This window comes from Schistocerca serialis, chromosome 1, assembly GCF_023864345.2.
Source record: "Schistocerca serialis cubense isolate TAMUIC-IGC-003099 chromosome 1, iqSchSeri2.2, whole genome shotgun sequence".
In the NCBI taxonomy this organism is placed as follows: Eukaryota; Metazoa; Arthropoda; class Insecta; order Orthoptera; family Acrididae; genus Schistocerca; species Schistocerca serialis.
The window spans coordinates 303,509,568-303,528,730 of record NC_064638.1 but is presented as its reverse complement, the minus strand read 5'-3'; the positions used below and the strand labels follow the sequence as shown (position 1 = coordinate 303,528,730).

General features: G+C 41.3%; 1 protein-coding gene across 1 annotated transcript in view; it reads right to left on the bottom strand.

Annotated features, from left to right (window-relative positions):
* Positions 1-19,163, bottom strand: part of LOC126468583 (melanopsin-like) — a 165,292-nt gene that overhangs the window by 11,127 nt on the left and 135,002 nt on the right. Inside the window, exons 5-7 of the mRNA XM_050096565.1 lie at positions 12,171-12,513; positions 1,916-2,118; positions 42-335 (exon numbers count right to left, since the gene is read on the bottom strand). Coding sequence (XP_049952522.1) covers positions 42-335; positions 1,916-2,118; positions 12,171-12,513 — 840 coding nt within the window. The remainder of the gene's footprint in view (positions 1-41; positions 336-1,915; positions 2,119-12,170; positions 12,514-19,163) is intronic.

Below are 19,163 nucleotides of genomic sequence, written 5' to 3'. Positions count from 1 at the left end.
TTCATCCCTCGTATGTATCGAATAAAAAGTAAGAGACGTACCAGTGACCTGCTGCCGTCGAGCGAGGGCGGGTCTGGAGGCTCGCTGTGGTAGTGGTGAAGGTGTCGGTGCTGCGGTGGCAGGAAACAGCGCACGTGCTGCACGTGGCCCGGGCTGGAGGCGGCGCGCGGCCGCCGGCGCAGCACCAGGCTGCCCCACGTGGTGGGCGGCGGCGCGGTGGGCAGCAGCCCGGAGGCGGAGCACGGCCCCCGGTAGCCCGACAGGTACTGCTTGATGGACGCGCGGAAGTGCGGGTGCGACAGGCCGTACACGATCGGGTTGTACACCACCGACGCCTGACGAACACACACGTCAGTAATACAGTGCTCGACACTTGAAACATTTTACTACAAATAGCAACAGTGTTAGAATACTCTCCAGGCCAGATACAGCTATCTTATTTCGTGAAGAGCTAGCAGTTAGTACACAGAGAGTGTGGACGCCGTGTGGTTGGTCAGTTTCAGACGAGTCCAACTGAAATGTGTTTCAGAGAAACGACAACGAGGTCAAGAAACATTGGCATTCACTAGTTGATGAAGAACTCTTGTATGATTTCAGACACATGGACCGGATGCAGAATCCTGCAGATTACTCGTTGACTTCAGGCACTCATAACTGACGTCTCGCCAGTAATGCGTCATGTCCAGCACCATGAAGTCATAATGGGTGCGGGTTGTAACAACTGTCCTATAGGTTTCAGAATTAGGTCCTACCAATAAACTAATCATAAGAGAATCTCAATAGCGACTCCGTGGACTATCAAAATGGACGCAGGATTCAGGGTTAAAGCTGAACCCATCCGAAACCCAGGGATTACTGTTCGGTTATTCTACGCTCATGAGCCTGAAATACCGAAAATCCGTACCATTTTGAATCCCAGATAGGGTTAATATCAACTTCTCTCTTTCGAAAAAGAGCCTACTTGTCACAATACATTAAAACCTTAATTTGACTGGCCGCATAACTGCAAAGTGCAAGAAGGTATCAGTACATCTCCACGCTCAACAAAAACACAGAAACCTTTTCCGTGCTGAACTGAAAAAGAAACTTGTACAAAGGCTTTAACGCTCTTGCCTGAACAACATACGGTAGCAGAAACACCCATTCCTATCAGAGCAAAATTCTTTCTATCCCACTCCATAGTTCAGCCACTTTCTCGAAGTCCTTCTCAACAGCAGGAACCGACTCTAGAATAACTTGCATCATTATGTTAGGGAAATAAATCCACATATCGGCTAGCGCCTAGCAATTATCAACACACTATTTTATAATCTCAATGCTTGTCGTTGCCCTGTTGTTCGGGCGTCAGTCACAGTTTTGGCTAGGCACCAGCCGGAATCTGGATTTGCCAAATAAAACCTGCAACAAAGGGACGACTGATTGTTGTGGTCTACCATTTACAAATCACATCACAGTCGGTGAGGGCACCCATGTTCGTAATGGGAGGTAACTTCTTCATTAGTTACGCGGTCTACTCAAATAATCTTCAGCATTCTTCTGTAGCACCACGTGTTAAAAGCCTGTATTCTTTTCTTGTCTAAACTATTTATTGTCCGTATTTCAGGTACATAAATGGCTACGCTCCAGACAAATGCAATCAGAAATAACTACTCAACACTTGTATCTACATTCGATGTTAACAAATTTTACTTCTTCAGAAACGGCACCAATGGCATGGTCTACGGTAAATGCGAGGGAGGATCTTGCAAATTCTGCTCTTTTCTAGGTACGTTTGACTAATAACCTGTAAAGGTTTCAAGTTGTGGCCATTGACAACGCCTTCCTTACTCACGAAATTCCAGATCCTGATGAAATTCCCGCTTTTAAGACTTCCGCTATTTCGTATTGAATGACACGTTGGTGGACAAATACGCACCTTAGCGAAGAAGGCGGGCAGGGAGGCCACCCACGGCGTGATGAACGACTCGTCCCCGAACTGGCCGATGAGCGTGACGACGGTGTAGGGCGTCCAGGAGATGAGGAAGAGCAGCACCAGCGTCACGATGATCTCCAGCGAGCGCACAGTGGACGAGCAGGGGGGACGGTGCGTCGAGGCGCGGTGGAAGCTGCGTCGGCCCCCTGCGACCAAGCCAAGCCACACCCACATACACTTCCACATTCCTCGATTTGTCAGTACTCACTTTCATCCATCTGATGCAAAGGGGAATGTGAGTCATAAAAAATTAGGGGTGCATTACATTCGAGCCCATTTCGATTCTCATTTCATATCCAATGAATATTTCTGGGTTTAAAGGCTTCGTTACCTCTATGTAGCAATGGAATGTGTGGCATCTTCACTTCCTCTTCGGAGAGAAGTGTATAAGATTAGATTATATAAGCTTAATTATTCATTCCATAGAACCATAAAACAGGGAATCCTCCTGGGTGTGGAACATGTCAGATAAACACATTACAAAAATGTAATTAGAAAAACTTGAGTTTCATTGATTTTAATGATCCTCAGTCAATAAACAGTAAAATTATTTACATGAATTAAATTTAAACTTCTAATATTTACAGGTTTAATACTTACATCTGCTTTCATTAAATCCACCATTCAGACATTTTCTAGTTTCTTGGCTATTACAACCAAGTATTGTCAAAAATTAAATTATTCATTTCAGTGATCCTCAGTTAAGAACAGTCAGATTATGTACAAGATTTAAAATTAAACTTCCACTGTTTACAGACTTAAGACTTACACCTGCTTTCCACACATCCATTATTCACACAGTAGGTAGTTACTTGGCTGTTGCAACCAAGTATTGTCAAAAATTAAAGTATAATAAATTTTCATTAAAATGGTCTACTACACTTGTTGAGAAACTCATGGATGGAATAGAAGGAGTTGGCCGCCAAAAATTCTTTTAAATTATGTTCAAATTGTGCCTTGTTTGAAACTAAACTCTTAATGGTTGCTGGTAACTTATTGAAAATATGAGTTGCTGAATACTGGACTCCTTTCTGGGCAAGAGTAAGTGATTTGCTCTTATTCCTAGTATTGATACGGTGTACTAAGCAGTTAGCTGGAAAAAGAGATGTATTATTTACAACAAGCTTCATTAAGGAATAAATATACTGAGAAGCTGTGGTTAATATGCCCAATTTTTTGAATAGGTTTCGACATGATGTACATGAATATGTATACACGCATCTGAAACTTTGTCATGTGTGACACAACTCAAAAGGCTGGTACTGTAATCGAATGGAAATTCCATGTACGCTTTCATAACAGACTTTAACTGCACCCAAATAAGTAACTGTGATTATATAATGAAATCATATGTAAGGAACTACATTCAGTTCATCGGAATGAGACGCTACATGGCAGCTATCGTTATCATTACATTTCGACAGTGTCTGGTTGGACAGGTCTAGTTATCACAAGGTGACTACAGGACACAGCCTTCTAGAATTTAAAGACGCACAATTCTTGAGAGTAATAAACGAACTAATCAAATGCCAAATAAGAGTAAGGGCTTTTATTCGTGCATGTCTTAGTAAGAAAAATGGGTGTCGTATTTCGCCGCGTGCGTTTTCAACTGTAGCGGTTCTATATCTAAGTACTGACAAAGTTGTTTGAACACTCTATTCGAATATTAAATCTAGTAGTTTTCAATCGTTTACCCAAATATTAGCAGTGTGTTCACATTTCGCGGCGTGCAGTTGCAGCTGTAGTTGTTCTTAAGTTTTGACGAAGTTGGTTGCGCACTGTTATCCAACTACTAGATTTAGTAGTTTTCAACGGTGTCTCGTGCTGTTTCTGGCGAAATAACGGTTTAATAAACTTTCAGCGACTTTCGCCCACTGTGTTTTTAAAGCTGTTAGTGCGTTGAAGTCATTTATTAATTTTCGTACAGTAGTTTTCGGCTGACGTTTCTTATTGTGAAATATTTTAGTAAAATTTTAGTTCAATGTGTTTAATTTCGTTGAGTGTTAAAGTGGTCGCTTCAATTTCTGGTTTTAGATAAGAAATTGTGTGAAGTTTTGGTGGTATTGCTGACAGTTTTGGTTTAGTAATAGTGATAAAAGTAGTTGCTTTCTTAGTGGAGCGAAAATTTTGGGATCACTGTTGTTAGTTCTTTAAATGGTTCTACTGTTCTATTTCAACTTAGGTAACATAGAAGTCTAGTTTTTTCGGTAACTATTAAAATTTTACCATGAGTGAGAAGTGTGGGCTTTGTCGTAGGTTTGTGAGTGGTGGGGTAATGTGTAAGATTTGTTCAAAGTATTTTCATTGTGGGGAATACAGTGGGGAAGACAGTGTGCATTCTAGCGAGATCATCTCCCGGAAATGCAGAATTTGTAACAGAAGTAAGTTGATAGAGTGCAGGAGCGTAAGATATGTTCCCTTTAGGTGCAGTTACAAGACGCAAAAGAGGAATTAGATAGTTGAGTTGTGATGGGGAATGTGAACTGACGGTTTGTAAGGAGGCAGCTGGGAGGAGGAAACATTCAGTTGTACTTTGCGTACAGCCAATAGATTCTACCAACCTTCCGAGATGAGTGGAGAAGACCCTGGTGTAGGAAACATGCAGCAGTCCTCAGCAGTTAGGGAGCCGAAGTCAGTTGCAAATTACAACGGAAAGAAGAAAGTTCTACTACAAGGTAGTTCGCATAGCAGAATTGTTGCATCAAAATGTAAGAGTTATTAGCGATAGAGATAGTGAACTGCTTGTAGATGTAGACTCCGAAATTATTGGTATATCGGAGCACCGTTTAAATAATCTGACAACTCAGAGGCTTCCTTTACCAGGATACTGATTAGCGGACTGTTTTTCAAGGAATTCTTTGTGGAGTGAGGCAATGGACATCACGTAAAAATGTAAGTTCATGCGGATGCGTAGGAAAATCAAACCTGGAGCGTTTGGATACAGTATTAATAGTCTCCTGCTTGACATAGCCAAGTTGTTTGAATATCTGGGCATGCAAATCGATATGAGCTGGAACGAGCATGTGGGAACCGTCGTAGAGAAGGCAAACAGTCGACTTCAGTTAAATGGGAGAATTCTAGAAAAGAGTGGTTAACCTGGTGCGATTTATTCTTGAGTAGTTCTCGTGCGTTTGGGATCCGTACCAAGTCAGACTGAAGAAATGCATCGAAGCAATTTAGAAGCGGACTGCTAGATTTGTTACCGATAGTTTCGAACAACACGTAAATGGGGCTCATACGGAGGCAAACAGACAGTCGTTTTCTCATCGATTTATTTGCGAATGGAACAGGAAAGGCAATAACAAGTAGTGGTACAGGGTACGCACCACACGATGGCTTGCGAAGTATTTAAGTAGATGTAAATGTAGAAGGGACGAGGAAAACCCTGACTCTATGGTTGATCGAACGTTGTACCTGCAGGACTACATTGAAACACTTAGGAGCAGATTATTTTTACAGCCTACAAAACATAGGGGCTGTCACTATTCACGTTGATGTGTGAAATCTATGAGTCTGGTGACATACCATTTGACTTTCGGAAAAATGTCATGCACACCTTCCGAACACTGCTAGAGCTGACAAGAGCGAGAATTATCACACAATCATCCAAGTTGCTGACAAGAATAATGTACAGAAGAATAGATTAGAAAACTCAGAATATGCCAGATGACGACCAGTTTGACTTTAAGAAAAGTAAGGGCACCAGTGATGCAATATCTAACGTTGCGGTAGATAATGTTTGAAGCAAGACTAAAGGAAAATTAAGACTTGTTCATAGGATTTGTCGAACTGGAAAAAGCGTTCGACAGTGTAAAATGGTGCAAGATGTTATAAATTCCGAGAAAAATAGGGGTAAGCTGTAGAGAGAGAGAGCCAAGAGGTAATAATAAGAGTGGACGTCCAAGAGCGAATTGCCCGGATTAAAAAGGGTGTAAGACAGGGAGGAGGAGCAGATAGAGATTCAGGGCACTATCTTGTCCTAGGGGTGGGAAATTGCCCCTAAAGGCGGAAGAATCAGCAATGATCGACATGAGGATGCAGAAGGCAATGGAAACCACTGCATTAAAGACACGTAACGTGTATCCACAGGACATGTGCTCTGTAATTGAAGAAGTCTCATGATGATCTCTCCATTGGCAAAAGATTCCGGAATAGTCCTCCATTCGGATCTCCGGGAGGGGACTGCCAAGGGGGAGGTTACCATGAGAAAAAGATTGAATAATCAACGAAAGGATAACGTTCTACGAGTCGGGGCGTGGAATATCAGAAGCTTGAACGTGGTAGGGAAACTAGAAAATCTGAAAAGGGAAATGCAAAGGCTCAATCTAGATATAGTAGGGGTCAGTGAAGTGGAAGGAAGACAAAGATTTCTGGTCAGATGAGTATCGGGTAATATCAGCAGCAGCAGAAATTGGTATAACAGGTGTAGGATTCGTTATGAATAGGAAGGTAGGGCAGAGGGTGTGTTACTGTGAACTGTTCAGTGACCGGGTTGTTCTAATCAGAATCGACAGCAGACCAACACCGAAAACGATAGTTCAGGTATACATGGCGACGTCGCAAGCTGAAGATGAACAGATAGAGAAAGTGTATGAAGATATTGAAAGGGTAATGCAGTATGTAAAGGGGGACGAAAATCTAACATTCATGGGCGACTGGAATGCAGTTGTAGGGGAAGGAGTAGAAGAAAAGGTTACAGGAGAATATGGGCTTGGGACAAGGAATGAAAGAGGAGAAAGACTAATTGAGTTCTGTAACAAGTTGCAGCTACTAATAGCGAATCACAAGAGGAGGAGGTATACTTGGAAAAGGCCGGGAGATATGGGAATATTTCAATTAGATTACATCATGGCGAGACAGAGATTCCGAAATCAGATACTGGATTGTAAGGCGTACCCAGGAGCAGATATAGACTCAGATCACAATATAGTAGTGATGAAGAGTAGACTGAAGTTCAAGACATTAGTCAGGAAGAATCAATACGCAAAGAAGTGGGATACGGAAGTACTAAGGTACGAGACGAGATACAAATGACGAGATACGTTTGAAGTTCTCTAACGCTATAGATACAGCAATAAGGAATAGCGCAGTAGGCAGTACAGTTTAAGAGGAATGGACATCTCTAAAAAGGGCCATCACAGAAGTTGGGAAGGAAAACATAGGGACAAAGAAGGTAGGTGCGAAGAAACCATGGGTAACAGAAGAAATACTTCAGTTGATTGATGAAAGGAGGAAGTACAAACATGTTCCGGGAAAATCAGGAATACAAAATACAAGTCGCTGAGGATTGAAATAAATAGGAAGTGCAGGGAAGCTAAGACGAAATTGCTGCAGGAAAAATGTCAAGACATCGAAAAAGATATGATTGACGGAAGGACAGACTCAGCATACAGGAACGTCAAAACAACCTTTGGTGACATTAAAAGCAACGGTGGTAACATTAAAAGTGCAACGGGAATTCCACTGTTAAATGCAGAGGAGAGAGCAGATAGGTGGAAAGAATACGTTGAAAGCCTCTATGAGGGTGAAGATTTGTCTGATGTGATAGAAGAAGAAACAGGAGTCGATTTAGAAGAGATAGGGGATCCAGTATTAGAATCGGAATTTAAAAGAGCTTTGGAGGACTTACGGTCAAATAAGGCAGAAGGGATGGATAACATTCCATCAGAATTTCTAAAATCATTTGGGGAAGTGGCAACAAAACGACTATTCACGTTGGTGTGTAGAATATATGAGTCTGGCGACATACCATCTGACTTTGGGAAAAGCATCATCCACACAATTCCGAAGACGGCAAGAGCTGACAAGTGCGAGAATTATCGCACAATCAGCTTAACAGCTCATGCATCGAAGCTGCTTACAAGAATAATATACAGAAGAATGGAAAAGAAAATTGAGAATGCGCTAGGTGACGATCAGTTTGGCTTTAGGAAAAGTAAAGGGACGAGAGAGGCAATTCTGACGTTACGGCTAATGATGGAAGCAAGGCTAAAGAAAAATCAAGACACTTTCATAGGATTTGTCGACCTGGAAAAAGCGTTCGACAATATAAAATGGTGCAAGCTGTTCGAGATTCTGAAAAAAGTAGGGGTAAGCTGTAGGGAGAGACGGGTCATATACAATATGTACAACAACCAAGAGGGAATAATAAGAGTGGACGATCAAGAACGAAGTGCTCGTAATAAGAAGGGTGTAAGACAAAGCTGTAGCCTTTCGCCCCTACTCCTCAATCTGTACATCGAGGAAGCAATGATGGAAATAAGAAAGGTTCAGGAGTGGAATTAAAATACAAGGTGAAAGTATGTCAATGATACGATTCGCTGATGACATTGCTATCCTGAGTGAAAGTGAAGAAGAATTAAATGATCTGCTGAACGGAATGAACAGTCTAATGAGTACACAGTATGGTTTGAGAGTAAATCGGAGAAAGACGAAGGTAATGAGAAGTAGTAGAAATGAGAACAGCGAGAAACTTAACATTAGGATTGATGGTCACGAAGTCAATGAAGTTAAGGAATTCTGCTGCCTACGCAGTAAAATAACCAATGACGGACGGAGCAAGGAGGACATCAAAAGCAGACTCGCTATGGCAAAAAAGGCATTTCTGGCCAAGAGAAGTCTACTAACATCAAATACCGGCCTTAATTTGAGGAAGAAGTTTCTGAGGATGTACGTCTGGAGTACAGCATTGTATGGCAGTGAAACCTGGACTGTGGGAAAACCGGAACAGAAGAGAATCGAAGCATTTGAGATGTGGTGCTATAGACGAATGTTGAAAATTAGGTGGACTGATAAGGTAAGGAATGAGGAGGTTCTACGCAGAATCGGAGAGGAAAGGAATATGTGGAAAACACTGATAAGGAGAAGGGACAGGATGATAGGACATCTGCTAAGACATGAGGGAATGACTTCCATGGTACTAGAGGGAGCTGTAGAGGGCAAAAACTGTAGAGGAAGACAGAGATTGGAATACGTCAAGCAAATAATTGAGGACGTAGGTTGCAAGTGCTACTCTGAGATGATGAGGTTAGCACAGGAAAGGAATTCGTGGCGGGCCGCATCAGTCAGTAGACTGATGACCAAAAAAAAAAAAAAGGCTGGGCTGTAGACTTTCACCCCTACTGTTCAATCCGTACAGCGAAGAAAAAATGAGGGAAGTAAAAGAAAGGTTCAGGAGTGGGATTAAATCTCTAGGTGAAAGGATATAAATGATACGGTTCGCTGATGACATTGCTATCCTGAATGGAAGTGGAAAGGAATTACACGATATGCTGAATGGAATGGACAGTGTAGTTAGTGGAGAATATGAATTGAGAGTAAATCGAAGAAAGACTAAAGTAATGAGAAGTAGCCAAAATGAGAACAGCGAGAAACTTAATGGTCACACTGTAGATGAAGTCAATGACATTTATTATCTATGCAGCAAAATAACCGACAATGGACGGGGCAGGGAGGACATCAAAAAGCAGACTAGCACCGGCAAAAAGGGCATTCCTGTTAAAGTGAAGGTTACTGGTATCAAACATAGGTCTTAATTTGAAGAAGAATTTTCTGACAATGTATGTTTGGAGCACAGCATTGTACGGTGGAGAAACACGGACTGTGGGAGAACGAGATTGGGAAGAGAATTGAAGCATTTGAGATATGATGCTACAGATAAATGTTCAAATATAGGTGGAATGAAAAGGTAAGGAATGAGGAGGTTCTGCGCAGTATTGGAGAGGAAAGGAATATGTGGAAAACACTGACAAGGACAGGATGGCCGGCCGCGGTGGCCGTGCGGTTCTAGGCGCTCCAGTCCGGAGCCTCGCTGTTGCTACGGTCGCAGGTTCGAATCCTGCCTCGGGCATGGGTGTATGTGATGTCCTTAGGTTAGTTAGGTTTAAGTAGTTCTAAGTTCTAGGGGACTGATGACCACAGCAGTTGAGTCCCATAGTGCTCAGAGCCATTTGAACCATTTCTTTTTGACAGGATGACAAGACATCTGCTAAGACATCAGAGAACGACTTCCGTGTTACTGGAAAGAGCTGTAGAGGGTAAAAACTCCAGCGGAAGACAGAGATTGGAGTACCTGCAGCAAGTAATTAAGGACGTAGTAGGTTGCAAGTGCTACTCTGAAATAAAGAGTTTGGCACAGGAAAGGAATTCGTGGCGGGCCGCATCAAACCAGACAGAAGTCTGATGACCCAAAAAAAAGATTAGAAGAAAAAACATGCTGCTTGCATAAATCCATAATGATAACATTTGCAGGTTAACCTGCAATGTTTCAGGAGAAAGGTTCGTCTTGAACACTGGTAGATTTGGACATCAGTGTATGGTGTAGAGTTGATATGAGGTGTGCACAACTGTAGAGCAGACGTCCGCTCTAGTGGCGTTGTACATAATCCCACAATGCAGAACGTGTTTACCCAGAGATGATGTGGAGGTATTCCCAGCTGACCAAGCGCAGTTAATGTATGCGCACTGTTTTCGTCCTTTCTGGCTAATTGTTTAAGCAGTTTGTTGCATGTAGGAGTCCTCTCGATCAGCACAAACAGACTACACCAGTTTCTTCAAACAGAAATGGAGCACCGTTAACGAACTTATCGCGGGATGAAAAAGCTCTACGGAAAGCGGTGTCTCACATGGTGCACAAAAATGCTGATGGTGTCAGTGTTATGAGGCAGGACATGTAAACATCGGGGATGTGCCACGCCATGGACGTGAACATGCACGCCATCAGCACCGGTGCCATAGTTTCGTTTGTGGAGCAACTCGTACGGACGAATCGTCATATCACCATGCCCGACATTGCTGTTGAATCGTCGACAAGCAAAGGAAATGTGTATTACTTAATACACGAGAAACTTCGTTATGGGCATTGAATGCGTAACCATCTTTCAGAGGATCAGAGGTTAGATTGGGTGTCTCCTGACATACCTGCTGAGATACGTGGTGCAAGGAACAAGTTTCATTGCACAGATGGTGGCGTGTGATGAAACGTGCTTTTCACCAATTTGATCCTATCCCAAAACGGATGAGTATAGACTGGTGGCATTCTGGCCCTCCTCTCCGTCACCGATATCGGAAAAGTGACGGCAAGTTTCTTTTTCGACGGAGAAGCACCTCTACTCATCGACTTTCAAAAATTTCGGTGGGAGGTAATGGCACAAGCTCCTTTCAGCCGTAGAATCGCCACATGTGACTCGCATGTCTTCGGTCCCTTAAAACAATCTAGAAAAGTCAGTGTTTCATGTGTGCTAAGGAAGGGCAGGATATCATGGAAAACTAGATCCGTCAGCAACCCAGGAGTTTCAACACACTCTTCCTAAGCGCTGGAATCGGTGTATCAATGTCTGTTCCACACGCAATATTGTTGTTAAAATTTTTTACACGTAACTGCAGAGCCTCCTTTTTGTTTGGGCAGTCATTTTACCATCCATTGTCAACATGAAACACGACAGTGAAGTTCATGTACCTTTATCATTCGATTACATGACATCAGCGCAGTAAGGTGGAACTGTGTGTAATATTGTGACGGAAAGGCAGAAAGGAATCATAGTATATGCCAAAGACCCAATGGTGCATTTCACCTCCAGTGTTTGGTGGATGTAAATCAGACCAGTGGTTGGTGTGATATGTTTGGCGACGTGTGCAAGATTTACCCTTGTTCTACGTTTTCGTGATTGGTATGCGCTGGACTCCCGACTTATAAGATGGCACAACTGTAACCAGTGGGCTGCACACACACGTTCCTAGTTTGATGAACAGTCGGACACTCTGTGCCATCTCAACTGCCCTGCTTAATCTCATAGAAAGTCTCTGGGAGTATTGGGAAGAGTGCGTGAAATGTAGCAATCAATATCCCCGTTATTTCGTAGTTCTACCGGACCTAATCGACAATCAGTAGTTGCAACTGAACCGTAACTGCGGAAACTTTGCCTTCACTGAACGGAGATCATTGCCAGGAATCTTAAATAGCATGGCCCTGATGTCTCCTGATAATATTTTAGCAACGTATGAAACGATGGAAGACTATCTGTTGAAAATTTTTTAAAAATACAGGTACATTTTCGTTACTTTTAGATGTTAGGGTATTTTTAACTAGCTTTCTCCAAGAATTAGCTCACTCTTCAGTTTTCAAGTTTCAAATCTCAAATTCCTTATTGTCACAATCTGTGATGCTCCGAAATAAATAAGAAAAGACAAAATAACTAACCTGCTGACTCTACACCCTTCATCTCGCGGCCGTGAGCGTGTATTGCAGCCAGGATGAAGGTGTAGCAGTACGCAATGACGGAAACGGGCAGGACGAAGCCGAAGGCAAGCAGGTAGATGTAGTAGGCGCGGTTGGCGGGCGTGCGCGTCAGGTAGTCCCAGGAGCAGGAGGTGAGGAAGCCCTCTGGGATGTAGCGGCTCCAGCCCAGCAGCGGTGGCACCGACAGGAACAGGCAGTACACCCATGCCGCGGCGCACACCTTGTAAACAAGACCACCTATCACACCTGGCTCAAGAGGATCGCACGAAAGCAGCGTTGTTAAGTGTCCAGTAAATGAACGAAACTAGCAAATCCAGATGAACCTGGAGCATAGTTTTTACTGTTAGCCAGCGCTGATGTTACACCACCGCAGTTGTTGTTGTTGTTGTTGTGGTCTTCAGTTCTGAGACTGGTTTGATGCAGCTCTCCATACTACTCTATCCTGTGCAAGCTTCTTCATCTCCCAGTACCTACTGCAACCTACATCCTTCTGAATCTGCTTAGTGTATTCCTCTCTTGGTCTCCCTATACGATTTTTACCCTCCACGCTGCCCTCCAATACTAAACTGGTGATCCCTCGATGTCTCAGAACATGTCCTACCAAAAGATCCCTTCTTCTAGTCAAGTTGTGCCACAAGCTCCTCTTCTCCCCAATTCTATTCAATACCTCCTCATTAGTTATGTGATCAACCCATCTAATCTTCAGCATTCTTCTGTAACACCACATTTCTAAAGCTTCTATTCTCTTCTTGTCTAAGCTATTTATCGTCCACGTTACACTCCATACAAATACGTACTTTGAGAAACGACTTCCTGACACTTAAATCACTACTCGATGCTAACAAATTTCTCTTCTTAAGAAACGCTTTCCTTGCCATTGCCAGTCTACATTTTATATCCTCTCTACTTCCACCATCATCAGATATTTTGCTCCCCAAATAGCAAAACTCCTTTAATACTTTAAGTGTCTCATTACCTAATCTAATTCCCTCAGCACCACCCGACTTAATTCGACTACATTCCATTATCCTTGTTTTGCTTTTGTTGATGTTCATCTTATACCCTCCTTTCAAGACACTGTCCATTCCGTTCAACTGCTCTTCCAAGACCTTTGCTGTCTCTGACAGAATTACAATGTCATCGGCGAACCTCAAAGTTTTTATTTCTTCTCCATGGATTTTAATACCTACTCCGATCTTTTCTTTTGTTTCCTTCACTGCTTGCTGAATATACAGATTGAATAACATCGGGGACAGGCCACAACCCTGTCTCACTCCCTTCCCAACCACTGCTTCCCTTTCATGCCCCTCGACTCTTATAACTGCCATCTGGTTTCTGTACAAATTGTAAATAGCCTTTCGATCTCTGTATTTTACCCCTGCCACCTTCAGAATTTGAAAGAGAGTATTCCAATCAACATTGTCAAAAGCTTTCTCTAAGTCTACAAATGCTAGAAACGTAGGTTTGTCTTTCCTTAATCTTTCTTCTAAGATAAGTCGTAGGGTCAGTATTGCCTAACGTTTTACAACATTTCTACGGAATCCAAACTGATCTTCCCCGAGGGCGGCTTCTATCAGTTTTTCCATTCGTCTGTAAAGAATTCGCGTTAGTATTTTGCAGCTGTGATTTATTAAACTGATAGTTCGGTTATTTTCACATCAGCCAACACCTGCTTTCTTTGGGATTGGGATTATTATATTCTTCTTGAAGTCTCAGGATATTTCGCCTGTCTCATACATCTTGCTCACCAGATGGTAGAGTTTTGTCAGGACTGGCTCTCCCAAGGTTGCCAGTAGTTCTAATGGAATGTTTTCTACTCCCGGGGGCCTTGTTTCGACTCAGGTCTTTCAGTGCTCTGTCAAACTCTTCACGCAATATCATATACCCCATTTCATCTTCATCTACATCCTCTTCCATTTCCATAATATTTTCCTCAAGTACATCGCCCTTATATAGGCCCTCTATATACTCCTTCCACCTTTCTGCTTTCCCTTCTTTGCTTAGAACTGGGTTTTCATCTGAGCTCTTGATATTCATGCAAGTGGTTCTCCTTTCTCCAAAGGTCTCTTTAATTTTCCTGTAGGCAGTATCTATCTTACCCTAGTGAGATAAGCCTCTAAATCCTTACATTTGTTCTCTAGCCATCCCTGCTTAGGTATTTTGCACTTTCTGTCTATATCATTTTTGAGACGTTTGTATTCCTTTTTGCCTGCTTCATTTACTGCATTTTTATATTTTCTCCTTTCATCAATTAAATTCAATATTTCTTCTGTTACCCAAGAGTTTCTACTAGCCCTCGTCTTTTTACTTACTTGATCCTCTGCTGCCTTCACTATTTCATCCCTCAAAGCTACCCATCTTCTTCTACTGTATTTCTTTCCCCCATTCCTGTCAATTGTTCCCTTATGCTCTCCCTGAAACTCTGTACAATCTCTGGTTCTTTCAGTTTATCCAGGTCCCATCTCCTTAAATTCCCACCTTCTTGCAGTTTCTTCAGTTTTAATCTACAGTTCATAACTGATAGATTGTGGTCAGAGTCCACATCTGCCCCTGGAAATGTCTTACAATTTAAAACCTGGTTCCTAAATCTCTGTCTTACCATTATATAATCTATCAGATACCACTGCAGTTACTGGAAATAAAATAAGAAGTTCAAAATAGCGGCAAGTTATACCCCACTTACCTACCGTATGACAAACCACATGTCACATATCCATGACGTTATCGTCATATGAAAAGCCAAGCCTCTCTTATCACTGTCACCATTTGCATTTCATCAAGCAACATCTTATGTCTTAGAATGACAGTGACTGTTAGAATGAAACAGACTATGAAATCAGTAATTTACAGGCCAGTAAAATGATACAGCTGATCGCAGTGAAGTCCCAATGCAGCCATCGAGGCTGTACTAAAAATGAACTTTTTTCGTCATATTCGGAAAGTATCTATCCAAAAAGTAACGAAAAGAGCATAGTCTGAAGTATTTATACATCTAAAATACCTCAGCTACTCTGTCGCCCAGCCCCCCCCCCCCCCCCCCTCCAACCGCTACGCTACCTCCTCACCTTTCCACACAAACACGCACAGACATGCGCCAGGTTGCTTATTGCAATACTCAAGTATTATTACACATTCCACATCGCGAACGAAAGTTCAGACATTGCACCAAAACGAAATTGTGTTATTTCTCTAAATATGTATCACCTTGACCACAAAACACTCGTGGCACCACTGCAAACAAGATCTAAAAAAATACACTCGGCTTATACAAAGGCAAAATGACGACACTTCTAGGTTAAGCTGCTTTGTTCCACAAGAAAAGTTCGGCTGCTATATCAAACTTTACAAAGGCAATGTGTGACGGTACGTCACGTAAATGGACATTTGGAGAAAGGGAAAGGAAGTTTTTGTTGTGCGACGTGTGAACCATAAATTATCTAAAGACTAAGTACGTCTGCGCGATGTATAAAAAATAATAAAGACAGTTGTTTTTTTGTATAATCTCTGTGTAACATAGGCCATGAAGATCAGAGACAGTGCTTTGATTGAAGGAGCTCTCCTGGTTTGTTTCCTTTAGCCGTAGGCCACCATTGTAGTGCTGTCTGATAATTAATGTAAGTTTTTCTGTAGTTTTTGCAAAATATAATAGAAATTGTTAGTAGAAAGTATGTATAATTGACTTAGTAGTCACCTATCATGGTCGCAACCATTAATTTTCATTAACAAAGTTTTTTAGAGAACTTCGTAATGCAGGGAGCTCATCTCCCCTAGGAGCGTTTAGTCGGCCATTAGGCTGACTGTATTATTTAATTAAAATTTCATGTCATACTACTAAATGTAAATGCGAGAGACTTCTCAATTTTGATCTTTCATTAATTTAAAAGTTAAGAAGCGTGGTAACAAATTTCATTCACCAAAATCTACAGCACTGAATGAGTTCAGTATGTTTCATTTTGGCCGCCTAACGGCAGGTGAGATTCTCTCCAGTTTTGCCTTGCAAATAATGAACAAGAAATATTGAAAATCGTTCCATTCAGTAAGCTCAGTTAAGCTTTGTGACATTTGGTACATAAATAACCAGCAGCCCCTGAGACCCATATAATAATTACAGCTTGCGAAAGAAACTGCATATTTTCTTTTCTAAATAGCAGCGCTCACGCAAACTATTTATTAGAAGGCGGTGAGTCGCGCGTTGTGTTTAAAAAATATTATATCGTACGTACTTCGGAGCATCCGATGTCCGTACGAGTGATATCGCGGTATAAGTTAATTAAAAGTCTCATGCTAGCCCACAATATTTCAAGCCACCCCAACCAAAATCATAATTTATATATATATATATATATATATATATATATATATATATATATCCCATGATAAATGGGCCCTCCACACCCATATACAGTTATGCCGTGATAAATGGACTTTCAGATTAAGTATTTTCATATCTAATTTTCTTCAGTTATGAATTTACACATGATTTGCTTACTGGCATTAATGAAATAAGTTATCATGGAGCATAGTTCGATCTTTGTACCATATATTGAATTAATAAAAGTACGTCACCCAATCTGGTTCTGTTTCCCAAGCTGCGACATTGTCTCGAATAAAACAGTGATCCGAATGTAGAATAAATTTCCTTTACTTTAATTCTATGGTCACAAACTTTTTTTCCAACAGATTATCGGTTTCGGTCTAGGACATTGCTTTTATGAAATAGATCTGAAGATGGTCATTATAGACCGAAACCGGTAATCTGTTAGAAAAAAAGTTTGTTGACCATAGACGTAAAGAAAAGGAAATTCTTCTATTTCATTGAAAAATACACATGATAATGATGATCAGGTTAAAGTGTGCATCTCTACGAGAATCTGCAAAGTAAACAATGATATTATCACACCTAAGTTTGGCAAGAATACGTCTCTAACTGATATGAAAGTCAGCCAGACAATATAGTAAACCATATTATGTCATTAGTTTCTTCCTCCAGTTCGAAATTTTCTCGCCTACTCCTCTAACACAGTGGAAACTACATGATACATCGATAAACTGGCATACAGAACACTAGTAGACTACATTCACGTAGGTATGAATTAATTGTTTCCATGATCGTAGAGTCTCCTACACATAACAGCGCCTCCATACTGGGATATTAACTACACAATGCAGTACAAAACGTTTGCAATCTTCAAACAGTTCTATAACCCTAATGCTAAGGTATTAACGTGCAGTAAAAATCATTAGTCATCTTCTGCTGATAATTCTGACATGTGCTGCCAAACAGTGTAGAATACGTGCTACGTCGATGAAATAACGCACGGAACAGCGCAATACCATGCTAATAATAATATTAGTAAGAGGTTTAAATGATATGTACCAGATAACTACTTGTTTTGATCATGTAAGTTATCCAGTTTGTAAATAGATACATAACTAATTTTAAACTTATAGATATAAAATATACACCACTTTAAAATGTTGGAGCTTGCAAGATATTGAAATTACTGCCAAAACTAGCTGCAGAACAATAATAATTTAAAAAAAAAAGCAGTTAGTTCAAGAACCCACACCAAGTGTAAACGGTTGTGTTGTACACTAGATGTCTTAAACACAAACAATCATGAGCAAGTAGAGAGTGACATGAGGGATACAGGGAGTACTTAGTGAGACTGAATACCGTAGCATTCGCATCAACCTTAACTGAATGCACACTGCCTGTATCCTTTTAAAACACAGATAAAAATTTGGTTTAAGCCTTGCTAAAAAGGAGGTGTCCAAACTAAATCTGTAAACTATCACTAGATCCAGCTTAAAAAACCATATTTACGACATTGAGAATTTCATATCAAGTTAATTCAGACAGGAAGAGCTTCCCCACGGTTCCCAAAACAGGTCAGGAACCTGTTGCAGAACCAACGAAAAGAGCAAGTCAGATATAGAAGAACACAAATTCTCAAATATTCTGGACATTTCACAGAAGCGTGAAATGCAGCACGGAGTTCAATGCGAGATGCCTTTAATAATTTCCACACCGAAACTGTAAAGACCTTATCCCAACATGAAAGCTAACTCTAGTAAACAATGAAGGTTTGGATGAAATTCTGTACTTGAAACTTCCAGACGCGAACCAAGGAAGTAAAAGTGCGTGAACCATACAATGTCGGCGAATGATTAACGAACTCGTAATGTAAATGTGCATTGCCTGGAAACTGGCAACTGCTATTTACCACACCACCGTTCCGAAAACACTAGACCACGCCATCGGGTTACCGAAAGGAGATGCCAAGTTACGCACGCACGCCAGAACTGCGGGTCTGCTCAAACACTCTAGCCCTAGTTCACAACTAGGTGGGTGGTGCTTGATTGGCCGGCTAAACCTAACTCCGGCTGCTGCCCAAACACATTACAGCCTGTCACAAAGTCCAACTATGTAGCTAGCATCGATAACTAGGTGCATAAACGTATCCTTACAGCTATTATGCGGTAAATTATACGCAGAACGTTTATAGAGTGAAATTTCGAAACACAGCATTCGACTTCCACCTCTCAGATTGTTGGCTGATGCTGTTGTCAATTTCCATTTAGAAAACACTCCAGAAGACCAATATGAATCGCAATGTGATTTATACAAGGTACCTGCATTACGCGAAAAGCAGGGAATCAATCGGAACAATAACAAATGTGAGGTCCTTCACAAGAGCACTAAAAAAAGTCCGTTAAATTTTGGTTAAACGATAAACTGTAAAAACTGAAGGTCTGTTGATTTAACTAAGTGGCTAAGCATACAATTAGAAACAGCTTAAACTGGAACAATCACATAGAAAATGTTGTACGGAAGGCGAATCAAAGAATGAGTTTTATTAACAGCACACAGAGAAAATGCAACAAATCTACTAAAGAAACTGCCTACACTACGCATCTGAAGTTTTGCTGCGCGGTATCGATTACTTACCA